This window comes from Chroicocephalus ridibundus, chromosome 11 (genome assembly GCF_963924245.1).
Source record: "Chroicocephalus ridibundus chromosome 11, bChrRid1.1, whole genome shotgun sequence".
Lineage (NCBI taxonomy): Eukaryota > Metazoa > Chordata > Aves > Charadriiformes > Laridae > Chroicocephalus > Chroicocephalus ridibundus.
Genome location: NC_086294.1, coordinates 20,456,521 through 20,476,053, shown reverse-complemented (window position 1 = coordinate 20,476,053; position 19,533 = coordinate 20,456,521). Strand labels below are relative to the sequence as shown.

General features: G+C 52.9%; 1 protein-coding gene across 4 annotated transcripts in view; it reads right to left on the bottom strand.

The window, feature by feature from the left end:
• CYFIP2 (cytoplasmic FMR1 interacting protein 2) overlaps positions 1–17,252 on the bottom strand; it is a 56,622-nt gene extending 39,370 nt beyond the window's left edge. Inside the window, exons 1-9 of one of the 4 annotated variants that reach the window (XM_063349600.1) lie at positions 16,693–17,252; positions 9,656–9,796; positions 7,525–7,614; positions 7,368–7,445; positions 4,446–4,547; positions 3,225–3,406; positions 2,793–2,889; positions 1,971–2,099; positions 487–591 (exon numbers count right to left, since the gene is read on the bottom strand). In XM_063349600.1, coding sequence (XP_063205670.1) covers positions 487–591; positions 1,971–2,099; positions 2,793–2,889; positions 3,225–3,406; positions 4,446–4,547; positions 7,368–7,445; positions 7,525–7,614; positions 9,656–9,772 — 900 coding nt within the window. In that variant the 5' untranslated portion in view covers positions 9,773–9,796; positions 16,693–17,252. The remainder of the gene's footprint in view (positions 1–486; positions 592–1,970; positions 2,100–2,792; positions 2,890–3,224; positions 3,407–4,445; positions 4,548–7,367; positions 7,446–7,524; positions 7,615–9,655; positions 9,797–16,692) is intronic. The other 3 variants (XM_063349597.1, XM_063349599.1, XM_063349596.1) reach the window with 3 other exon arrangements.
• Positions 17,253–19,533: the final 2,281 nt, after the last annotated feature.

Below are 19,533 nucleotides of genomic sequence, written 5' to 3'. Positions count from 1 at the left end.
TGCCTTAAGAACGTGCAAAGAGATAGAAGTGATGTCAGGCTGGCACACCATCCCCTCGTCCACAAAACAGATATCCCACGCGCTGTCCCCATCCCTCGCCCCTCGGGTGGAAGCAGGCAGAGCCGCAGTGGCCACCAGCCACCCAGCAAGGGTGTGCAGGGCCCTCAGCACCCTCCGTCTCCTCGGCTCCAGCGCCAGCAGCGTGGGAGCAGAGCCAGCCCTGGGCGCCGCTCACACACCCACAGCCCCGCTGGCACTGAGGGCTGGCACCGCTCGTCTCACCCACGCTGCAGCTCTGTGCCCATGCAGGCTCACAGCAATCCCCTTCCTCATCCTTCAGCCTAGATAATTTCTCAGCCTTTTGGGTTTTTTGGACCTGTGAATGATTCCTGCGGTTTGTTTTTTGCTGGCAGCACGTGCAATGGTACAGGCCGCTAATTCATTGGTCTGCAATAAACTCCATCCTCACCCAGTCAGGTCACTGACCTTGAAGAATTTGTCTATTTTGCTAAGGTTGATTCTCTTCTTGGCATCCAACTTGTAAATGTTGCTGACATTCCCATCCATGAGATATAGGCCAAACCCCATCACCTGGTGAAGACAGAAAGGCTCGGTTTCACTAGAGTGAAGTCAGCAGCACAAATCAAAGACAGTTCTCCGTCACTTTGCATAAGGAAAGGTCATTTCAGGCTCCCGTACCACCTGACACTCATGAGAAGACTGTATAAAACAGCACACATCTGCAAGATGTACAGGGTAGACAGAGGACACATGATGGATTGCTTCTGTTTTCTGTGCAAAAACATGACGCTCGCTCTGGTACTTTGTTCCTCCTCTCTCCCACATAACAACAACCCAAAAGTTTTCTCCACCCAAAGGTGAACATTTACTCTTAGAGAATAATTGAAAACATTTAAAATATTCTCCTGGATTGATTTTTTTTCCCCCTTTAATTCAGTACAAAACATTACAGATATTCAAACTACCCACATCATCCTTCAAAGATCCTTAGTTGACTCATACCGCGGTAATGAAGTTCTTATGGTAATAGTGACTGCAATCTCTGTAATAACTGACTTATAGTAAAGACAAATATACAGAACGAGCAGATACTTTGACATATTCATCTTGAGGGCTCTTTAGAATCAGGAAACCAAACCTTGAAGGATCTGCCTTCTGCAGGGAATTATTGTTGGGAATGGGCATCAAGCAGAAAATTTAGGGTTGGAAAGTTGGTGGTGAATTTGGCATACTCTATACAGTTACTCAGGTCAAGCCCATGATCCCACACACCCATGCACAACAGAAAAACCCCTTCCAGCTCTGGAGAGCACAGGGCACCCACCAGTGCCCTCACCCACCAGCTGGAGACCACCACCATGCACGTGCTCAGTCCCAGGCAGGCAGAGGTGCTGGCAACCTTGGGAAGGACTGGGGGAAAAGATACAGATGGAAACGGGGAAAAGCAGAGGAAAGGGAGAGAGGAAGGAAGATTTTTATATGGGAATATGGGAGAAGGCCAGGAAGGACAGCAGAGAAATGATGGGAGAAGGTCCAAGTTACAGCAGGAACAGAGGCAGCTCGTGGCACTGCCCAACAGAGAGGACACTTCAGCATATTGGAATGGGACATCTCAGACCCATGGCAACAAGCAGTCTGTTCAGGTACAAAGAAGAGGTGAAAGAGGAGAAAATGGGAGGATTGATAAGAAGACACAAAGTAACAGAGACCAGAAGAGAAACAGGAAAGGAGGAAGGCAGCTGTGCTGCTGCACATGGAGAGCCTTCCCATCTCCTAGCAACCCCTGACCAGAGGATGCTGACCCTGCAGAGAAAGGATGCATGTAAACCCAAAGGAGGAAAAAATAAAGAAAATTAAGAGAAACATTGTTCCAGGAGGGAATTTCATTTTACTGAAAAAAACCCCAAACTACACAAGCACCCAGCCCCGTAAGCATGGCCGAATCTCACCTTTAAGAGCATGTGTTTCTCACTGGGAGTGAGATACATCTTGTTTTCATAGTAATCCACACAGATGTTGACAATATCAGCCAGCAATTCTTCATAACCAGGGATAACCTCCAGCTGTTGGTGCAGACACTGAAACATCAACGGGAGCCAAATTATCCACATGGGCAGAGGAACAGCAGGAACCAGGGAAGAAAGATATTCGAAGGATTAAGAGTAGAATGAAGAGAGGTTTCTTCAAACCTCGCCTGTGTGCTTTTCTTAAGTTACAGACAGCAGATTGACCTCACGGTATCACCCATGAGGAACAACCTTCCTTCTGCAGGACAGCTCTCCCCTTCAGACTGATCACAGCAGCCAAACGTCAGACAGTGAGATGTAAAGAACGATGCCTCAGAAGCAGACTTTCTGACTCTCTCTCATCTCTGTCCAATTTTTAACCTAATTAGCAGCTTATAGAGCCTGTGGAATGTGGAGGGCCCTAGGTCTGATCTGCAGTTCCCACGCAGTCGCAGAGATGGACTGGATGGATTTACTGGGGAAAGTTTCTGGCAGAAAACCCTCCCGATAGCTCCTTTCGTTTTTTAGACCTTCATCCTTGTCTTGACATAAAGAGATCTTCAAAGCCACCCAGGATGACCCATGAGAAGGAGATATTGCTAGAATTATACACCCAAAAATCGACAGTCAGTGATTGACCCAATCAATGACCAACAAACAAGGCAGCTATTGCCACAGTCCAGTCTGAAGGACCCTTGCCCTGGCGAGATCATTGCCTCTCTCTACCCACAGAAGGGTTAACTGGTTCAGAGGAAAGGGACCTGCCTGTGTGATGCGGTTGTGGTTTGCCAGGAACATGGAGAGGTTCTGGGACTCCTGGATGGACTGGGGGTCTGCCATCTTCCGCAGAAACTGGGCAGCTCTGGAAGGGAGAAATCCAACATCACCGAGGATCGATCACTCGCCCAGCGTGAGGCTCCCACCACCCACCTTCCCTGTTTCACCTGCAGCTGCAACGCAGCAGCCTCAGAGCCCCCTGCAGTACAGCGCCGCTCTCTCCTCCTGTTACCAACAGGGAACCGAAACAGAGCGGGGCTCAGAGATTTGCCTAAACTCACAAAGAGAGCCTACAACAGGGCAGAAACCCAGGCTCCAGCCTCCTGACGTCCACCTGCCCTCACTGCTGGGCAGACCGGGTGCTCCCTTGCAGACCAGGCACAGTCCTGTCCCCGCTCCGGCTGCTTCGTCCCCTCTCACCTTTTGTAGGCAGAGTGGTCATTTTTGACGCTGCACTTCATGTTCTTCAGCTCATCCAGGACGGCAAACATGTTAATGAACTTGCCCAGCGTGAGGAGATAGGCCTCGGAGACGAAGTCCTTCCTCCGCTCAGCGTGGCACAGGCGCTTCACCTCACTGCAGAACCGCTCGATAGCCTTGCGCTGGAAGGCAGTGGGACAGGGTCATCCCAACAGCAGGTCATGTGTAGTCACCACGCCACCAATGGGACCCTCTTCCACCCACCCACTGCCTCCTTCCTTTAACGAAAGCCTTTTTCTGCTGGGGATGGAGGCTCCAGGGTCCCTCTCCACTGTCGCCATGAAATGAAGCAGAGTTACAAACCACTGCAGCCAAAAATCCTCAGCGCTGGAGGGGAGAAGGGAGCCTCAAACCCTCTATTTGTGCCCGCACAGAGCGTGGCGTGTTCTGTAAAATCAGGCTTAAGCTTTTTAGGTGGGGCATAAGGACCTCATAGGACATAAAACTTAAACACACCAGTGAAACCCAGCTGCAGCCAGTCATAAACGCAGGCGGTGATGGGGAGAGGTCCCTGGAGCCCACAGCAGCTCTGTGTTTGCCACGTGGTCATTGCTGCGTTGGGATCTAAGCATATTATTTTGTGAAGTGCCTTAGGCATAGCAACTACTAAATTTAGTCTCTGGTGCTCTTTGCCAGCTAACTCCCGAGTTTAGGGGGCTGTGAGCACATCCCTCTTCCTGCTGGCACAGCAGGAGGGTGTCCAGCTGCATGGCTGCATCCAGCCCTGGCACCAGCTGCACCACCAGCCCCCAGCTCTTCCTGGCTTTGCTTCGGAGGGAAGAGCAGAAGAGCGAGCTGTGCTGGTGCCGGTGGAGAGACAGCTCTTCACGTCCACCAGCCAGCATCCCAGAAAAACAGGAGCTTGTGCCACCCATGGGGGCTCTGGTCCTCCATGAGCTTAAAGGGCTGAGGTGTGCTCATTCCCAACCTGTGTACAAGATTTTGGGGCTGAACAAGGGGGACACGGCACAGATTTTCCTTTGGACAGGTCTCAGGTATCTGCTGGTGGCTGCAAGGACATACCAGGGGTCTCAGGGGTTCTCCAGGCTGGCCAGACAGGAAAGGACAGCACAGCTCTGCTTAGGATAAGTTAGCACCAAAGTCATAAATTATTACTTAGGGTAAGTTAACACCGAGTCACCTCCTTCCTTGACCATTTACCTGAAAATACATGAACTTCATAAGCTTGGTGACTTCTGGCTCCAGGACTTCCACCGTCTTCTCATAAATCTCCACGCGGTTTGGCTGTTCATTACATTTCACCTGTGTCACAAAGACAAATCATCCCTGTCAGCATCAGAGCTTCTAACACAGCTGTGGGCTGCAGCAGCCACCATCTTCTGCTCGTTTCACAGTGAATCCTGTTCCCACCTAAGGACAACAGAGGGACCCAAGAGGGAGCTTGCTTTCAAGGCAATAGGTGACAGCAGAAGGGGCTATTTCTCAGATGTGAAATTCTCTCCATGCATTATAAACGGGCACAATCCTGTCTCTGAGAAATAAATGTCTTCTGATGCGTTTGTCTGGGGTAGAACACATGCAATACAGCATCTGGACTTGCTACACAATGTGGGAATGTTATATCATGAAGTTATCTGAGGCTTTGTGTTGCAAAGTCCCATGGACACACGAGGCACCAGGCTATGGCTCTGCTACAACCTCACTGGCATAATTTTGGTTCTGTTGCAGATGCGTTAAAAATCACTGGACTTGTATGTGGCTAGCAGCAATGAAGTGAGTCACCTTCACTGGAATCCTGGGAAGCTAAATTTAAGGACTTATTCAGTTGTCACCCATCTCCTTTCCAAACAGTTACTTGGAGTCATTACCAAACTTTTAGGGAAAACCCCAGCTGCCGTCCTCCTCTGGTTTGGTTCCCAGTTGTTGCTGATACAGGCTGGGATGGTGCTGACAGCTCCGGTGCAAATTTAGTAGCCCAGCAGCTGATCCACAGGGCGCAAGGGGACAAATCAGATGGCTTTACATGTGGGAAGATGAAAAAATAGCTTTGCCCTCTCTGCAGTGGGGAATCTAATGTCCCTGCCCTGGTGTTTCGTACTGCAGTCAGGCAATATTGATGGCCATGAGGATGCAGCTCGCAGTAGGAAGGAGCGGTGCACATTTGGGTGTTCCTCACCCATAAAGCCATGGTCCCGGAGGTAGCACAGGAAGGTGTACGTGGCTGAGCACGGTGTACATGGCTGGGGGGCTGAGAACAGGACCCTCCCAGCCATAGCCATGTGCCCCATGGCAAAGCGCAGGGGTCATCGCAGGATCGAATCTGGTGTGTCTGTAAATGCACCCTCTGCTGTGGTGCTGTCTGGTCCCTCCGTCACATGTGGTGCTGCCTGCAGCCCCCGGGGGGGGGACGGGGCAGAGAGCAGGGACCGCACAAGCTGTGCACAAATGTCATGGGGGTGAGCAGGATGGGAGGACACTAACAGACCAAAACGGATGATCTGTAGCACTGCCTTGCCATCAGCTCAGCCACGGCCTGCCTTCTGTTAGCGTAGCCAGAAGAGGCAATAGCAGCACAGCATCAAATATAAATGGGAGATAAGGAAATAGCCAATCAGCGGCAGAAACCTCCCCATGGCTGCGTCTCATGAGACCATCAGCAGAGCATAACCTGAGGGGAACTGAGGTTTGACCTTTCCCGGGGAATTACAAACATGGGCATTGTCAGCCATGTGGAAATATTTTTTTCCTGGCTTCACGGAAGTGCTGCAAACCCTTTTATCCGTAGGGTTAATGGAATTGCGCCGCACTCCCCCCGACGCATTGTCAGTCGGGGATGTTGCAGGGATGCGGCACGCGTTCAAATCGCAGAAGACAAGCTCTGAGCGGGAGTCTGAATCACCATCAGTGGGCCACGTGGGCAACCTTACTCATGTCCGTAGGTGTTTGCAGGATGAAGCCACTAAAATTCAGGTTAAAGAGAGAAGGACTAGAAAACCGTTGAAGCAGAACAGTAGAGGAGGAGAATGATTAAATGGGGTAGATCAGGACCTTCAGGCATATCAGCAGCAAAAAAGGGCATTTGGGGAAATGTTTCTGGCATATCGAAGTGCTCCTTCATGCACAACACCTACAACTCTGGGGCTCCTGAGGGAGCAGAGAGAGCACCCCAGAGCCTGGGCAGCAGTTTGGGATGCTGAAACCTGCCCCAGCTGCCTGATCAGCCCTGTGCAAGTCAGGGAGAGCCTGAGTCTGCCACATCTCGGGAGGACCCGCTGTTTTCATCCCAGGCTGCCTGGGCTCCCTCCTTCACACGACACAGGAGTCCCACTGGGCACTGGGGCAATTTTTAACTGAAGGTGAAGTTCCTGATACCATGTAATGGTATGATACCATACAACGGTATCAGGAAAGTGTAATATAAACCAGATATAATGATTTTACTCTCAACCTCTAAGAACCAACTGCCTTTGCCTGAAGCAAACTCCACCTCCCCACAACATGAGAGAGCAAAATACTCCAGTGGCCCCCCAGGAAGGAAATCACCACCCTGCTTTAACTAAGGGAAAAGGCTACCCATTCTCCAGACAGAGAAGTGGATAAAGACCCAAGTGAGAAAACACAGCACTATCCCAAGTACCGTGTCGGACCAGAACTGTGCCCAGCTCAGCCCTGTTAGCAGCTGTAGGACAAAGAAGCTGGTCCTGCGGGGATGAAATAACTTCGGGTGTGACTGCTTTGGGGAGCAGGGGAGGGGCCTGTGAAACCAGGAAATGTATATAAGGCAGTCGGCTTGCAGTGGGGGTGACTGAGCTGAGGGGTGTCGCTAGGAGGTGTCATGGATAGAGCTTTCATGTGCGTGAGGGTGCAGAGCGGATGCCCTTTGCTAGGGCAGCAGTATAGATCTGCTTCTGAAGTGGCTACCAGCTGCTGAGATCAGTGGTTGAGACTTTGTTGGGGAGAAAACAATTTGAAGAGTCGGTAGTCTTTCTTTTCAACCTTTCTATCTGCTTCAGTCTTCTCTGTGTTTTTTATTCTTCTGCCTCCAGTCCAAACTAACTCACGCTGAAGCCAAACCCAACTAGGTGCTTTGGGAACATCCCTGCCTGGGAAGGGCTGGAGTACCTGGGGGATGGCTCGTGAGCAGCTCCTCCACGTGTAAAGCATCACGGCGTACTCGTGGCCTTCTTCCAGCATTTCGTTCTGAAAGAGAGAGAGGTGTTGCTGGGGCAGGCACGCACCGAAGGCTCAGCATCGCTGGGGCAGCGCCCGGGGGACTCACCATGCTGGAGTGCACCGTCGCCTGCTCGATGTACCTGGCAATGCCGGTCACAAAGGCATTTCTGTCTTCAAAGTTTGTGTCAAAATTAGCCTATGGGTGAAATGGAGAGATGGGGATTAAAATACAGCTAGCTGTTTGCACACTTGAAACAGTCCAGCACGGGATGTGTTGGCAAAAGGCAGAAACAGGAGGGCTCCTGGGGCAGGGGAGCAGCTTGTGAACAATTTGAGGTGCTGCACCTCTAGGTCTGAAGTAGACTCATAGGCGCAGCCTGAGACGCTTCTGAATCACACATGCTCCTTAGAGGAAATCCTGCAGACTGTATGTGTGAAAATATGGCAATCAAGACTGACAAACGCTTGTAAAATCAAGCCAAACCAGGTGGGGATCAGTAACAGGGAGCAGCAGCCACACCAGAGAGCAAACCTACAGCAATTATTCCAAGGATTTTAGCTTGGTAACTCGAAGACAGCTGCAGCCTCATTAATTTCTATTTGTGCCCTGGCTGCTAGGGGAAGACCACATCCTGTTAGCAGGAATTGCAAAGAATAAACACACAGAAAGGGCAGGGAACGAGATGTCTGGAAAACATAAATACGAAAGTCAGCACTCATCCAGACCCCATTATCGGCGCTAATGTTGCTCTTGCATACAGATGCTTTGGGACGACCACTTGTTTTGGAAGTTTTTGAGCTACTGCTTTGGGTTGGGACAGGGGAACAAGACGGTGCAGAGCTGGGCAGGGGATGAAAAAGCAGCTCCTCGGCCTCTCTGCGCCGAGTGCTCCTTCGCACGCTCTGCGCTGGGATGACTTCCTCGGCCAAGGCTGGCCCGTGGTATCTGCTGGAGGACAGAGCGTACAGAAGTCCCAGGCGCCCAGAGCTGCTCTTCGCAATGCCGTTAGCGTTGCAGTGACTGTGTTCACCTCAATAACTGATTTCCCGAGGAGGGAAAGCGGGAGCACAGACCCGTGGCCATAGGGCTACTCCTTGTGCCTCCCGGACATTGCATGTGACTAACAAAAGCTGAGGCTGCATATGCCTTTCTGGCTAGCAGGGTAGAGGGATACACACAAACCACCTACGATGAGGAAATAGGCTTGGCCAAAATCTCTAGATCCAGTTTAGAGGTTTTTAGGCCCAGCTGTGTGCACACACTCGTGGCCCTGAAGGGAGGCTGCGCCATGAGGCTGGACCCTGAGCCCCCCACGGGACACAAGCCAGCAAAGAGTTAAAAATGATTTAAGGAAGAGATAAGCAAAAATGGTACCAAGATTTTCCAGGGAGAGCTGAAATTTGAGCAGCCCAGAAACTGCCTTTGTGTCTGATAACCCGTAGAGATACCAACGCTGCTGAACGCGCCCGCGGCCTGACCTGCTGAAAGAGATACTGTAATCTCAGCCCCCTGCGTACACGGCTGTATTCATACACCGCCGTGGGTAAGCCACGAATTCAGGAGTGGCAGGATGGAGAAAGTAACCCCGTATTATATTTAACGCTGGGTGTGTGCTGTGGGGCAGGGTGTGGTGTGGCGGCCAAGCAGCCCAGGCATCCCGCGGCGGATCCAAACGTGGGAGGCTGAGCCTTGCCCTGGGCTCGTGCCCAGCTGTGCGTGGTCAGCGCAGCTGCAGCGAAATTGGCGGTTGTTCAAGGCAGAGAAGCCATCGGAGCGACTTGCCCTCCCTTGCATGCCATCGACCGGCAGCCCCAGCTGTGCGAGCGGCACGGGCCAGCCAAAGTCAGGCAAAACTTCTGATTTTGACCTACTTAGATGCATGCGCTACCATAAAAAGGAAGCACAGAAATATGTGCATAATAAAACATCGCTTGAGAACTTTCTGCTCTTATCACAAGTCTTATCTCCTGCTTCCTACCCATTCACGCACTCTAGTCCTCATTTTTCAGCTTCACTGTGTCTTGCTCAGCCTTAAAGATCCCTTTCACCACTCTCTAGCGCTTTCCTTTTAAACCCTTTGGGAACAGATTTGTGGCTAGATCTGTTCTGAACGTTTCCTTAAACACGGTGAACCCAGGATGTTTTCAGCTAGTTCTCAGCACCGTGTGCCCCTGCGCTTTGCATGAGCTGCCGGAACCGCCCTGCCTGCCCCACCACCGCCGGCAGCCGGAGGTACCTGGTACATGATGGAGGAGGGAGGCGGTTCGATGCATGGCTGCTGGTCTGGCAGAGGCAGCTCCTCCAGCAAGTCCACGTTGGACAACGCGTCCTCTAGCGTGACGTGAGTGGTCATGGTTCCGGATGTTCAGTTTCTGCGCTAAATCCAAAGGAAAAGAGAGGGTGATAGACAGACAGGCAGGCAGGCAGGCAGCAGCCAGAGGACTGCGCGGGAAAGCACCAACGGACAAAACCAGAACCACGACTGGCTGGCACTGCAGGGGACACGATCCCGGTTTATCTCGTTTTCCTTTTCTTGTGTATTCAACCTACATCTCTATGTCATCTCTCCGCCTGTGATTCAGCAGCAGGGTAGGAATGCAGAATTAGAGGAACACAACTCCCCGCCCCGTGCCCTTCTCTGCCTAACTCTGTGCGAAACTGCCCAAGTCAGAGCAGAGCTGGGTGCTGGCAGCCCCAAGTGAAAGCGTGCGCTCCGAAATGCAAAGCGGCGCGATCAGAAGTATCTCTGGAAACAGCCTGGTTAGAAAAGTACGACCCATGCTGACACTCAGATGCGCTCCTTCTCGCACACATGAACGGCGCTGGAAACTGTAAACAACAAATTGCCTTCACAAAGGTGAAGCGGAAAGCATCGAGTGCTGCGCAGGCAGGCTGTGGCACTGCCAGCAGCAGAAAAAGAAGTTGCTGTTAAAAAAAAAAATAATTTCCCTGGTTTTACCACACTCTCGGTGTCCGCTGCCCAGTCCCAGCCTGCCGTGAAGCTGCCAACGGTGCCAGTTGCACACGAAATAAAAAATGTTTCTGAAAGCTCACTGGCACTTACCCTAATGGGAACCTCAGGACAAACCTCTGTGTCCTTATCTCCTTATCTCACCTTTGCTGTAAGAGCACAAGTGTGGAGGGACGGCTGCTGTCACCCAGGCTGAGCGCTTGGATAATCACAGCCACAGGGCTTCCCCAGTTAATACCTAATCCATGTGCAATAGCCGTAGCCGACCTAGAGCCTGCGTCTTCTAGAAAAACACCCCACTGCATTTAAACATTTGCAGAGAGAGAAATTATTTTAAATATTGACATGCCATTTGATTAGCAAATCGCTCCCCCCAGTGCTTTTTCCCCCCCTCAGAGCCTGTCTAGTTTCAAATGTGAGCCCTGAAGTTTTATTGCTCTAATCTGCAAGACAGTAGAGCTCTCTATTATCAAAGTTCCCATGAAGACACTCACAGATTTCAATAAAACCCCCCACAACCTTCGCTTCGGCTCAGGCAAGCAGACGGAGCTCTTTGCCTGCCTTGTTACAGAGCATGTTTTCCAATCCTTTAATCATCTCTCTGGCTTTTCTCTAAGCTTGAGCCAATTTTGCAACTTTTTTGCTGAAGTGCGGACACCGCAGCAGGACACGGGGCTCCAGCAGTGTCTGCACAAGCACCGGATAAAACAGCAACGTAGGCTCCTTCCTTGCGTACAATCACACCAGTTCCTTTGGTCGCAACAGCAGCTCCATAGGCGCTCATATTCAGCCGATTATCTGCTACAAATCCCTTAGGTCCTTTTTTTTTTTTTTTTTAAAATTGAGTCACTGTTTCCAAGAATATAAGTTTGCTTTTCCATCACTGGGAGCATGGAAGGACAATGGCTTCGGGATGTCCATGGATAGGTACACACACACGCACCCAGCAAGGACCACGGCCAAGGGGGCTGCACACTGTGTGCAGTCCTGGGGCAGCTTCGTGTTGGGTGACGAGAGGGACAGGTCTGCTGACGAGCCTCTTGTTGCCTGTACGCATGGGCTGCAAGAACACGTATGAGCCTGGTAAACTCATTCCACCTCCACAAATGCCTCCCTGAGGCACCAGGCAGTTGAGAAACAGGCTTGGTTATACCTGCGGCAGAAGCACCATGAAATAAGTGCCTGGGGGAAAAAAATAATCTCAAGCAGCCCTTTCCCTACACGCCGAAATTTCTGTTAACATCTTCACCCCTCTTTGCTAGAACGGTTTCCTGTTACAAATTGCAGCAACTGTCAAAACCAGACACTACGTCCCGGCACGCCGCAGGCAGAAGCAGCTTCCTCCCGGCCTGTGAGTGCCCCGTGCTGCTCCGCGCCCAGCCCCACGGCCCTCCTCCGCTGCCCACCGCCCGCCACCACCATCCTCCAGTGCCTCCAGACGCTCCACTGGGTTCCCAGAACAACACCCCTGGTACTCACACACGCTTCATTGCGCACTTCAGGCTTGGGAAGACAAAAACCTTCCATTTTGTAGCTTTGAAGGCTGTGGCTGTTTGTTTGGCTCGTTTCTCATTTTTCTCTAAGCCCAATTCTAAGGCCATTTATGCAAGGTGTTGGCAGTTTCCCAACACGCTTCCCCAGAGGCCCAGTCCCAAAGATGCTTCCCCAATAACCCTGTGATACCCAAAGAGCTCAGCAACTCAAGGGACAAAATCATTGCTGCCGTTTGGGCCATACGAGGAGATACAGTCCCAAATACGGCATCAGGGTCCTGCTGTGCCAGCCAGCGCACAAACCTGCGAGAACAAGCCAGTCCCTGCCCTGAAGATCTTGCACTCAAATAGAGGAAGAAAGGCAGCGTGTAGAAATATGTGAACAGAAAAGGAAGCACCAAGCCACGGCGAGCGAGCGAGCGGGGCAATCGGCCGTCAGCCCACCCCATGCTCTGCCACAGCTGAGCGGAGTGCACGAATCTGGATGCAGATGGAGAAACTACACAGACTTGGTGGGGTTTAACACATCAGTCTTTTACGGGGACTCCTAATTTCCATTCATTGCCTTCTTCAGCCCAAAAGCAAAACCAACAGAGGCTACGGGGAAAAGCGTGGTCTGCCAGGACTTCCCCCAGGTCTCATACCCATAGCACACTGCGGCAGACAGCAACCTCCCAGCCGGAGCGTGTGACGGAGGGGCTGCTGGTCCAGGGCCAGCAGACCTGGATCATCACCCCGGATCATCCCACAGAGGATCAGCCCCGAGCGATCCCCCATCTGCCTGTGCCGTGGCCCCTCGCCTGCTCCTTGGGGTGGCTGTGGGGCTGGCGGGGACCCTTCTCTTGGTTGGGGTCCACTGCCAGTTGTAAGAGGGCCTGTGCACCGGTACGAAGGCTGGGGAAGGCTCTGAAGGCACCACCGATTGCTTGTCCCGGTCTGTGGGGCGCTGTATGGTGTCTGCCCACCACGGGGGCTGCCTGGGAGAGGCGAAAGGGGAAGTCCCACTGCCACAGACCCACGCCACCCTCCCTCACCTTCCTGCAAAAAGATTTCTAACACCAACGTGCTGGGGCTGCCCTGGAAAATCCAGCTTCATCCCCTCGGTCCAGCGACAAGGGGGGCAGCCATCAGGTAACGTGGCAGCGACCAAGCGGCTCCAGCCCAGGGAAGACGGGGATCCCCGGGGACATTCATCAAAAAGTTCTCATTAAGCCTTAACCACCATCCACCACCTGGGCCTCGGCGCAGGGCAGCTGTGCTGGGAAGAGGAGCCAGCCCACCACATTGGTGGTTTGCTGATGGCGCTTCGGCACATGTGGCCATGGGGCTGGGGGCCACACCACCCCCTGCAGTGCAGCAGCCTGCCCAGGAACGGGGCTTTTTTGCTGCCGTAACGCGTGCACGGCAGGCTGAGGCTTTCCCTCGCCCGCAGGAGGGACGATATCCTGCTGCCTGGACGGACTGGAACGCAGCCACGCAGGCTGCTGGGAGCCATCGCGCAAAACTACTTTCTTCTCCATATCCCGTCGCTGGTCAGAGAGGCCGAAGTCCCTCTGGTCCTACATGTTTTGGCAAAACTGAACATGAGCCTGGCAGGAGCCAACACCACCCCAGTGAAACCTCAGAGAGGGATGCAGCCACGGGGCTGACTACCTCTTCTGCTAACGAGCGCTGGTACTAACGAGTACAGCACTGCCCACACTTTCTGCCCATCTGCTGCAGAAACTTCCTTTCCCCATCCAACATCTCAATTGTAACCTCTCCGGCCATCTCTTACACCTTCTAAAGCCAAATGACCACACTGAAGCACTGGGGTTTCCAGACATGGCAGGGAGCCAGCCACGTAGGGTCCATGCCCAGGGCAAGGCCCTACCACCTCGAAGCAGATATTAAGAGCTCCCGACGTGGTGACTCTGTTGTGCAGCATTGTGGGGGCCAGATTTAACAGCCGGCGTAGGACGGCTTTGAGAAGGAGCGAGGATGGACATCCCAGATGTCTGACCTTGCAGGGCAGGTCCTACCTTCCCCACCGGAACACTTGCCCAGAAGTATGGGTGCAATATCATCCCCTTTGCAGTGAAAAGGAACAAAGACGTCTTTATTGTTAGAGCAGCTTGGGGGAACAAAGGAAGACTTTTAAAAGCGGGGCCATAATGAATATGTTGCATGCATGTGCGCTCGGCTTCGAAGCTGCGCAGCTGAGAGCTCTGGGGAAGTGGCACGGGCTGTTTCGGCTTTTCAGCTCATCTGCTCCTACAGCAGACATTCACGCTGGAGCTCCAGAAGCTACCAAGGGCGGGAAAGGAGGCAAGAAAAAATGGGAATTGCCCAGGAGATTGGTAGTAAGATATGGTCCAAGCCTTGCAAGCCCGGGGTGAGGCAAGCAGCAAAGTGACTTTTGCTGCGGGAATGGCAATGCGGAGAAGGTGGACAAATTTCTTCTGGTCACCTCCTGAGGATCTGGGATTCTTGTCCTTGTCTGACGCTCAGTCCCTGGGTAACCTGGGAAAGTCACTTCTTTTGCCCCTGTGACAATGTTTCTCTCTCTTACTCCAAAATAGCATCTAACCTGTGGTCAGGAACCATCCTGGCCCAACAAGTACCCCAGGAAACTGGTGTCTCGGGTGCATAAATGCTGAGCATTTCTGCTACCCACTGCCTCACAGCAAGAGGTGGATAAACGCTCCTGGCCATCAATGTATTTTTAGTCAAGAAGAATAACTTCAGGGTGCAAAAGCTTAGTTTGATCCTTGCCTAAAGTGCACGCAATTAAAGTCTCCTGTGTTTCAGCATGCACGTCATCAACCCCTTCTCATACGCTGTAAGAATTACTTGTAACTGCAACCACCACCACAGTCAGGCGGTTCTTTGGCAGGAGCAAATAAGCACGGCCAGGATGAGCGAGGCTGGCAGAGCTGGGCTCCTGCCCTACACAGACACAGATGTTAATAACCATGAAATTACCCTTCCTATTAAAAAGGGAAGCCAAACTGCATGACTCCTGAAGCTGTTTTTCTGTATCTCCCCTCTACATTTTCTGCCATTCCATTACGGCTGATGTCCCAGTCATTTACGCTGCCTCTGCATCAGCAACACAATTATTTTGGAATTTATTTCTTTTAGAATAACTCCATCATTTTTTTTTCTGGTGCCAAAGAGGGTCAAGGAAGGAGGCAGATACAGGAAGGTACATTTCCAATATGGTTGAGAAATTTAGAGCAAGTTTTCAAGCCACCCCTTTGCTAACAGTTAAAGCGCTTCTTGGGCAATTAAACCGTACAGGAGAGTATTGTCAATAGTTGGCCAATCATTGATCTTCCAAAACTGATCTTCCTGTTTTTCATGCAAAGATGATAATTGCTTGTTAATAAAATTATTATCATGAAATCAGCATAGTCTGCTTTGCTCAAGAGACCCTGGTCAGAAAATGGAAGTTTTTTCCATATTCCTCAGGCTTTATTAATAACAGTTAACTGTACAGAGAGAAAGGAGAAAAAAATTCTCCTTTGCAGGGAATCGCCCTCAAATTATATGGCTGTGACAGATACCAAAATACCAGGCTAATCACCTACCTCAGTGACTAACCTCAGCCAACTGTCATCATGCAAAAGATGAGCATGCTTTTTCTTTCGGTGTCCATGCAGGGCAGGAGGGGCGCAGAGGGTTTAGCGACTCGGCCTAATTCTACGAGATCTTTGTGATCCAACACCCACCCCCCCTAGTCAGGAACCCCCCGTGGAAAGCGGCAGATGGCGAAGGGGACAAGCTCTGCTGCTGGCTGCGTCCTCTGACAGCACACACAACCGTCACCCTTCCCCCTTCTCCAAAACAACCCTGAACAGGCAGAGAGGGAGGTTTTTTTTCCAGTGGGGAGGGAGGTTTTTTTAGTAGGTGTCTCTTTTTCTTCTCCTCGTTCCTTCCCGGCCCTTCCAACCTACGGGAATTTCCTGCAGAACCCATCCCTCCATCCCTCCCTCCCTCCCCAGGTGGGATGCGGCTGGCACCAGGCAATTCCAGCCTCCGCGGCTGGAAAGTTCAATACAAAGGAAGGCTGCGCGGGGCGCACCTTGCTCCCGAAGGGTCTCACGCACGGGAAACCCGGCGGTTTGGGAAAGGGAAAGGTTTTCCCGACTCCAAAGCACGAACCTGCGGGCGCCATCGCTGCCAACCCCGGCTCAGACCCCGTCGCTTCCTCCTTCCCCCTCCTCCCCCGTATTTTCACGCCACGGGTGATCCGGATGCCGGTCGGGAGCCCCCACCGGGGCCACCTTCAGCCCCCGGCCCGGCCTGCGGCTCCTCCATCCCCTCCATCCCCCTTTTCTCCCTGCGCCGAGCATCGCCCCGACCGCGGCTCGGGTGAGCGCTGCCGCCGCTGCCCGCCGCGGGGCCTGCAGCGCCCGCCGGCCCCGGGGCTCGGCCCTTTCCCCCGCCGTTCTGGGGGTGCGGAGCCGGGATGCGGCGGGGGGTGGGATGGGAGAAGGGGATTTGCGCTATTTCCACCCCCCACCCCCCCCCGCCCCGGCGCCTTGCGGGGAGGCTGAATGCCGCAGGTAGCTCTAGGCATTGTGGGATACATCCCCGCACATCCCGGCCCGCCCGGGCCTCCCGCCCTCCCTCTGCCCGGGGGCGGCAGCACCTGCCCCGCCGCTGCACCCCCCCGCCCCGCCGCCCCCTCCCAGCCCTCCCGGGGCGGCCGGGGGTTCACCGGGCTCGGCGGCGGCGGGCGCAGCTCCGCGCAGCGCGGGGGATGGGGGAGAGGGAGGGGGTGAGGCCGCGCAGCCTCCGCGCCCCCCGCCTTGCCCCGCTCACCTGGCGCTCGGGCGGGTCGCGATGCTCCGCTCCGCTCCGCGCCGCGGGATGCTCCGCGCCGCCCGCACAAAGAGAGCAGGAAATGGCTGCAGCAAGTGCACTTCCGCGGCTCTCCGCCGGCCCCTCCGCACGATCGGCGGCGGCGGCAGCGGCGGCGGGGGGAGCCCCGGCCCCCGCCGCGGGAAGGGGCTGGAGCCGTGCGGGCGGCTCCTCCCCCGGGCCCCGCGGGGGATGCGCGGCGGGGCCGGGGGCCGCATCCCGGGGGGAAGGTTGGGGTGGCGGCGGTACGGCGCCGGCGGGGTCCCCCCGGGGAGGGGGAAGGCCACCAGCCCCCCCTTTCCCCCGGTGCACGGAGGGGACAGGGCCGGGGACCCCCGGAGGGGGTGAGCTGGGTCCCCGAGAAGGCAGGACACGGCTGGGATTCCCCATCTCCCTGCTGCTGAGCCTCAGGTGTTCGGCCTCTCTTCCCCGCAGAGGATGTGTAGCGTCGGTGGGTTTTACCTACCATTTTGGCAAAACCCCTGTTTATAGAATACACATGAAGCCCTGGATCACTGAGCATGTAAAGGACCCAAACCAGAAAGGCAATGCCTTTGCTCAGAGCTCCAAGCCTCTTCTGAGTCAGCACCGTATCCAAAAGATCTTCCTTTTGGCATCTGGCATTTCTTCAGGGACAAGTTTCCAGTCCTTCTGCTCATGCTTCTTTTTAAAGCTCCAATACGGCTCTTCAGATCTACTGTGAAATCCAAACTGGACCTCTTACAGCTTTCGGAGGAACATCGCCTCATGGTGAGGTGACAGAAACCCTGTACGGGGCCTTCATTTGTTTTCCTGCAGCCCTCCCCTTCTGATGGTGTCTGCCTGTTCTTTGAAAGACATTGGTGGATACCCAGGGATTGCTGAAAGTCCAGATATAGGTCTAGGTCTATTTCCTTGGTGGCCCTGGCAGTGTCCCTTTTCTGAGCATCAGCCTATGCTAAAAATGCACGGCCATCTGGCCCTTCCTGGATCAGAGCGACCATTCCTGATTCCTTAGAGGCTGCTGCTCTGTTCTCCACGCTGGTGTGGGGCTGAGCTTGCTCCCCATGGGTGTATGTTGGCTCCACAGAGAAGCCTGGACACCAGGTTTACACTGTAGCACTGCTACTGTAGGTTGAATGGATGCCATGGGCTGAAGGCACCATGGTCTGCAAACTACAAAAGCAGCAAGACAGCCTTGGAAACTATCTTTGTTTCAATAAACAGGACCACGCCTGAAAAAATCTATTGATAGCATCTCTGGGGGTAGACTCTTCTCCCTCCCCTGTGCAGCATTTCTTCTATCGCGCCTTTAACTGGAACATTTTGTAGTCATCGTTCCTCTTTTTACTATTTATTGCTTGTCACAAAAAATCAGTAGTGAGCATTGTTACTGCAGATCCAAAAGATTTAACAGCTAATATTGTTCTGAGGCCGTGGGTGAAACAAGGTCAGTTCAAGAAAACTGTGGCAGTAAAAACTGATGTGGACTTTTTTTTTTTTTTTGCACAGTTTAATCCGTGCACATTATCAGCCAGGCTCAGGATGATGGGAATTCCATGAATGTTATGATATTATTTTAATTTTCTGCTCTGTGTTGTCTTAGATCGTAAAATAATAGAATGAGCTTCTCTGCATTTGTCTTGCAGATCTCTCTGCAGGTTGGGGACAATGGCAGCGAGGGGCAGGCCCAGGAGTGTGTGTGCCTCAGCTGGTTGTGTGTGGAGGGGAGAGATAACATGATGGTGGGATGAGCTGAACCGAGGAATACACATAAAATTGAAGTGGCTGCCAAGTGAGATTTAGCAGAGCCGTTCACCTGAACCCTGCCGTGCTGACGAGCGCGGCGCTCAGAGAGGACAAAGCCAAACATCACGTAGAAATATGTTTGTTTAAAAATGTTTTAGGAAAGTCTAGATTTTTTTTCAGGCCTGATTTTAAGGTAATTATCCACCGGAACAAGCACCCACAACCCCCACTTCCCCAGGGTGACCAACACATTCTCAAGAAAGAGCTTTTCATGGCTCATGTTGCTGCGCTCCAGCCCCTGGTCTCCACTGAGAAGCATCAGCTGCTCTTTCCAGATGAGGTACCGCTTGGCTGCCTTTCCCAGCTGGGATGCCAGCCGAGCTGTGCCAGCGCTCGGCCATCGCAGCAGCAGGTCGGGGACACGCTGGGACGGTGCTCCGGGCCTCGGCTCCGGCCAAATGTGCGCCGTAGGCAGAGCCGTGCACCCACCGCCTCCGAGAACCAGCAGGCAAAAGCAGGGACAAGCACAAACTCCCACCTTTCTGCAGAACAGCCAAGCGGAGGGGGTCAAACCGGCAAAGGGGGAATGGTTTGAACATTCAGCGCTTCGCAAATACTTTCCAAGGAGACAGGGAAGGGGTATTCAGAGAGTTGTTATTCACTTTGCGGCAGGAAACAGCTGATAGTCTCACCACGGCTTTGTGGGGAACATATCTAGTTAAGCTACATGAAGGCACGGGCCTAAACTTGCCATAGAAACTGCTATGGCGGGAGAAGACTGTGATACGGTCTATTAATATCATGGTGTATTAATATCATGCAGTTATCACAGTACGGCACTGCTCTTTTGAAATTCGTGAAATCCCCTGTAAATAATTATGGGTAAACGCCCTTTGGGAGCACACAAATATTACTACCCTCATTTTATGAAGATTCAGACAATTTAAAGACACCGCAATGGATGTTTACACTTAAAAATCTATGTGTCCATATAGTACATTACCCTGTTTGCAGAGATTCTGAATACTTCCTACCCCCAATTAACCCAGCACGTAATCTAACCCCAGAACATGG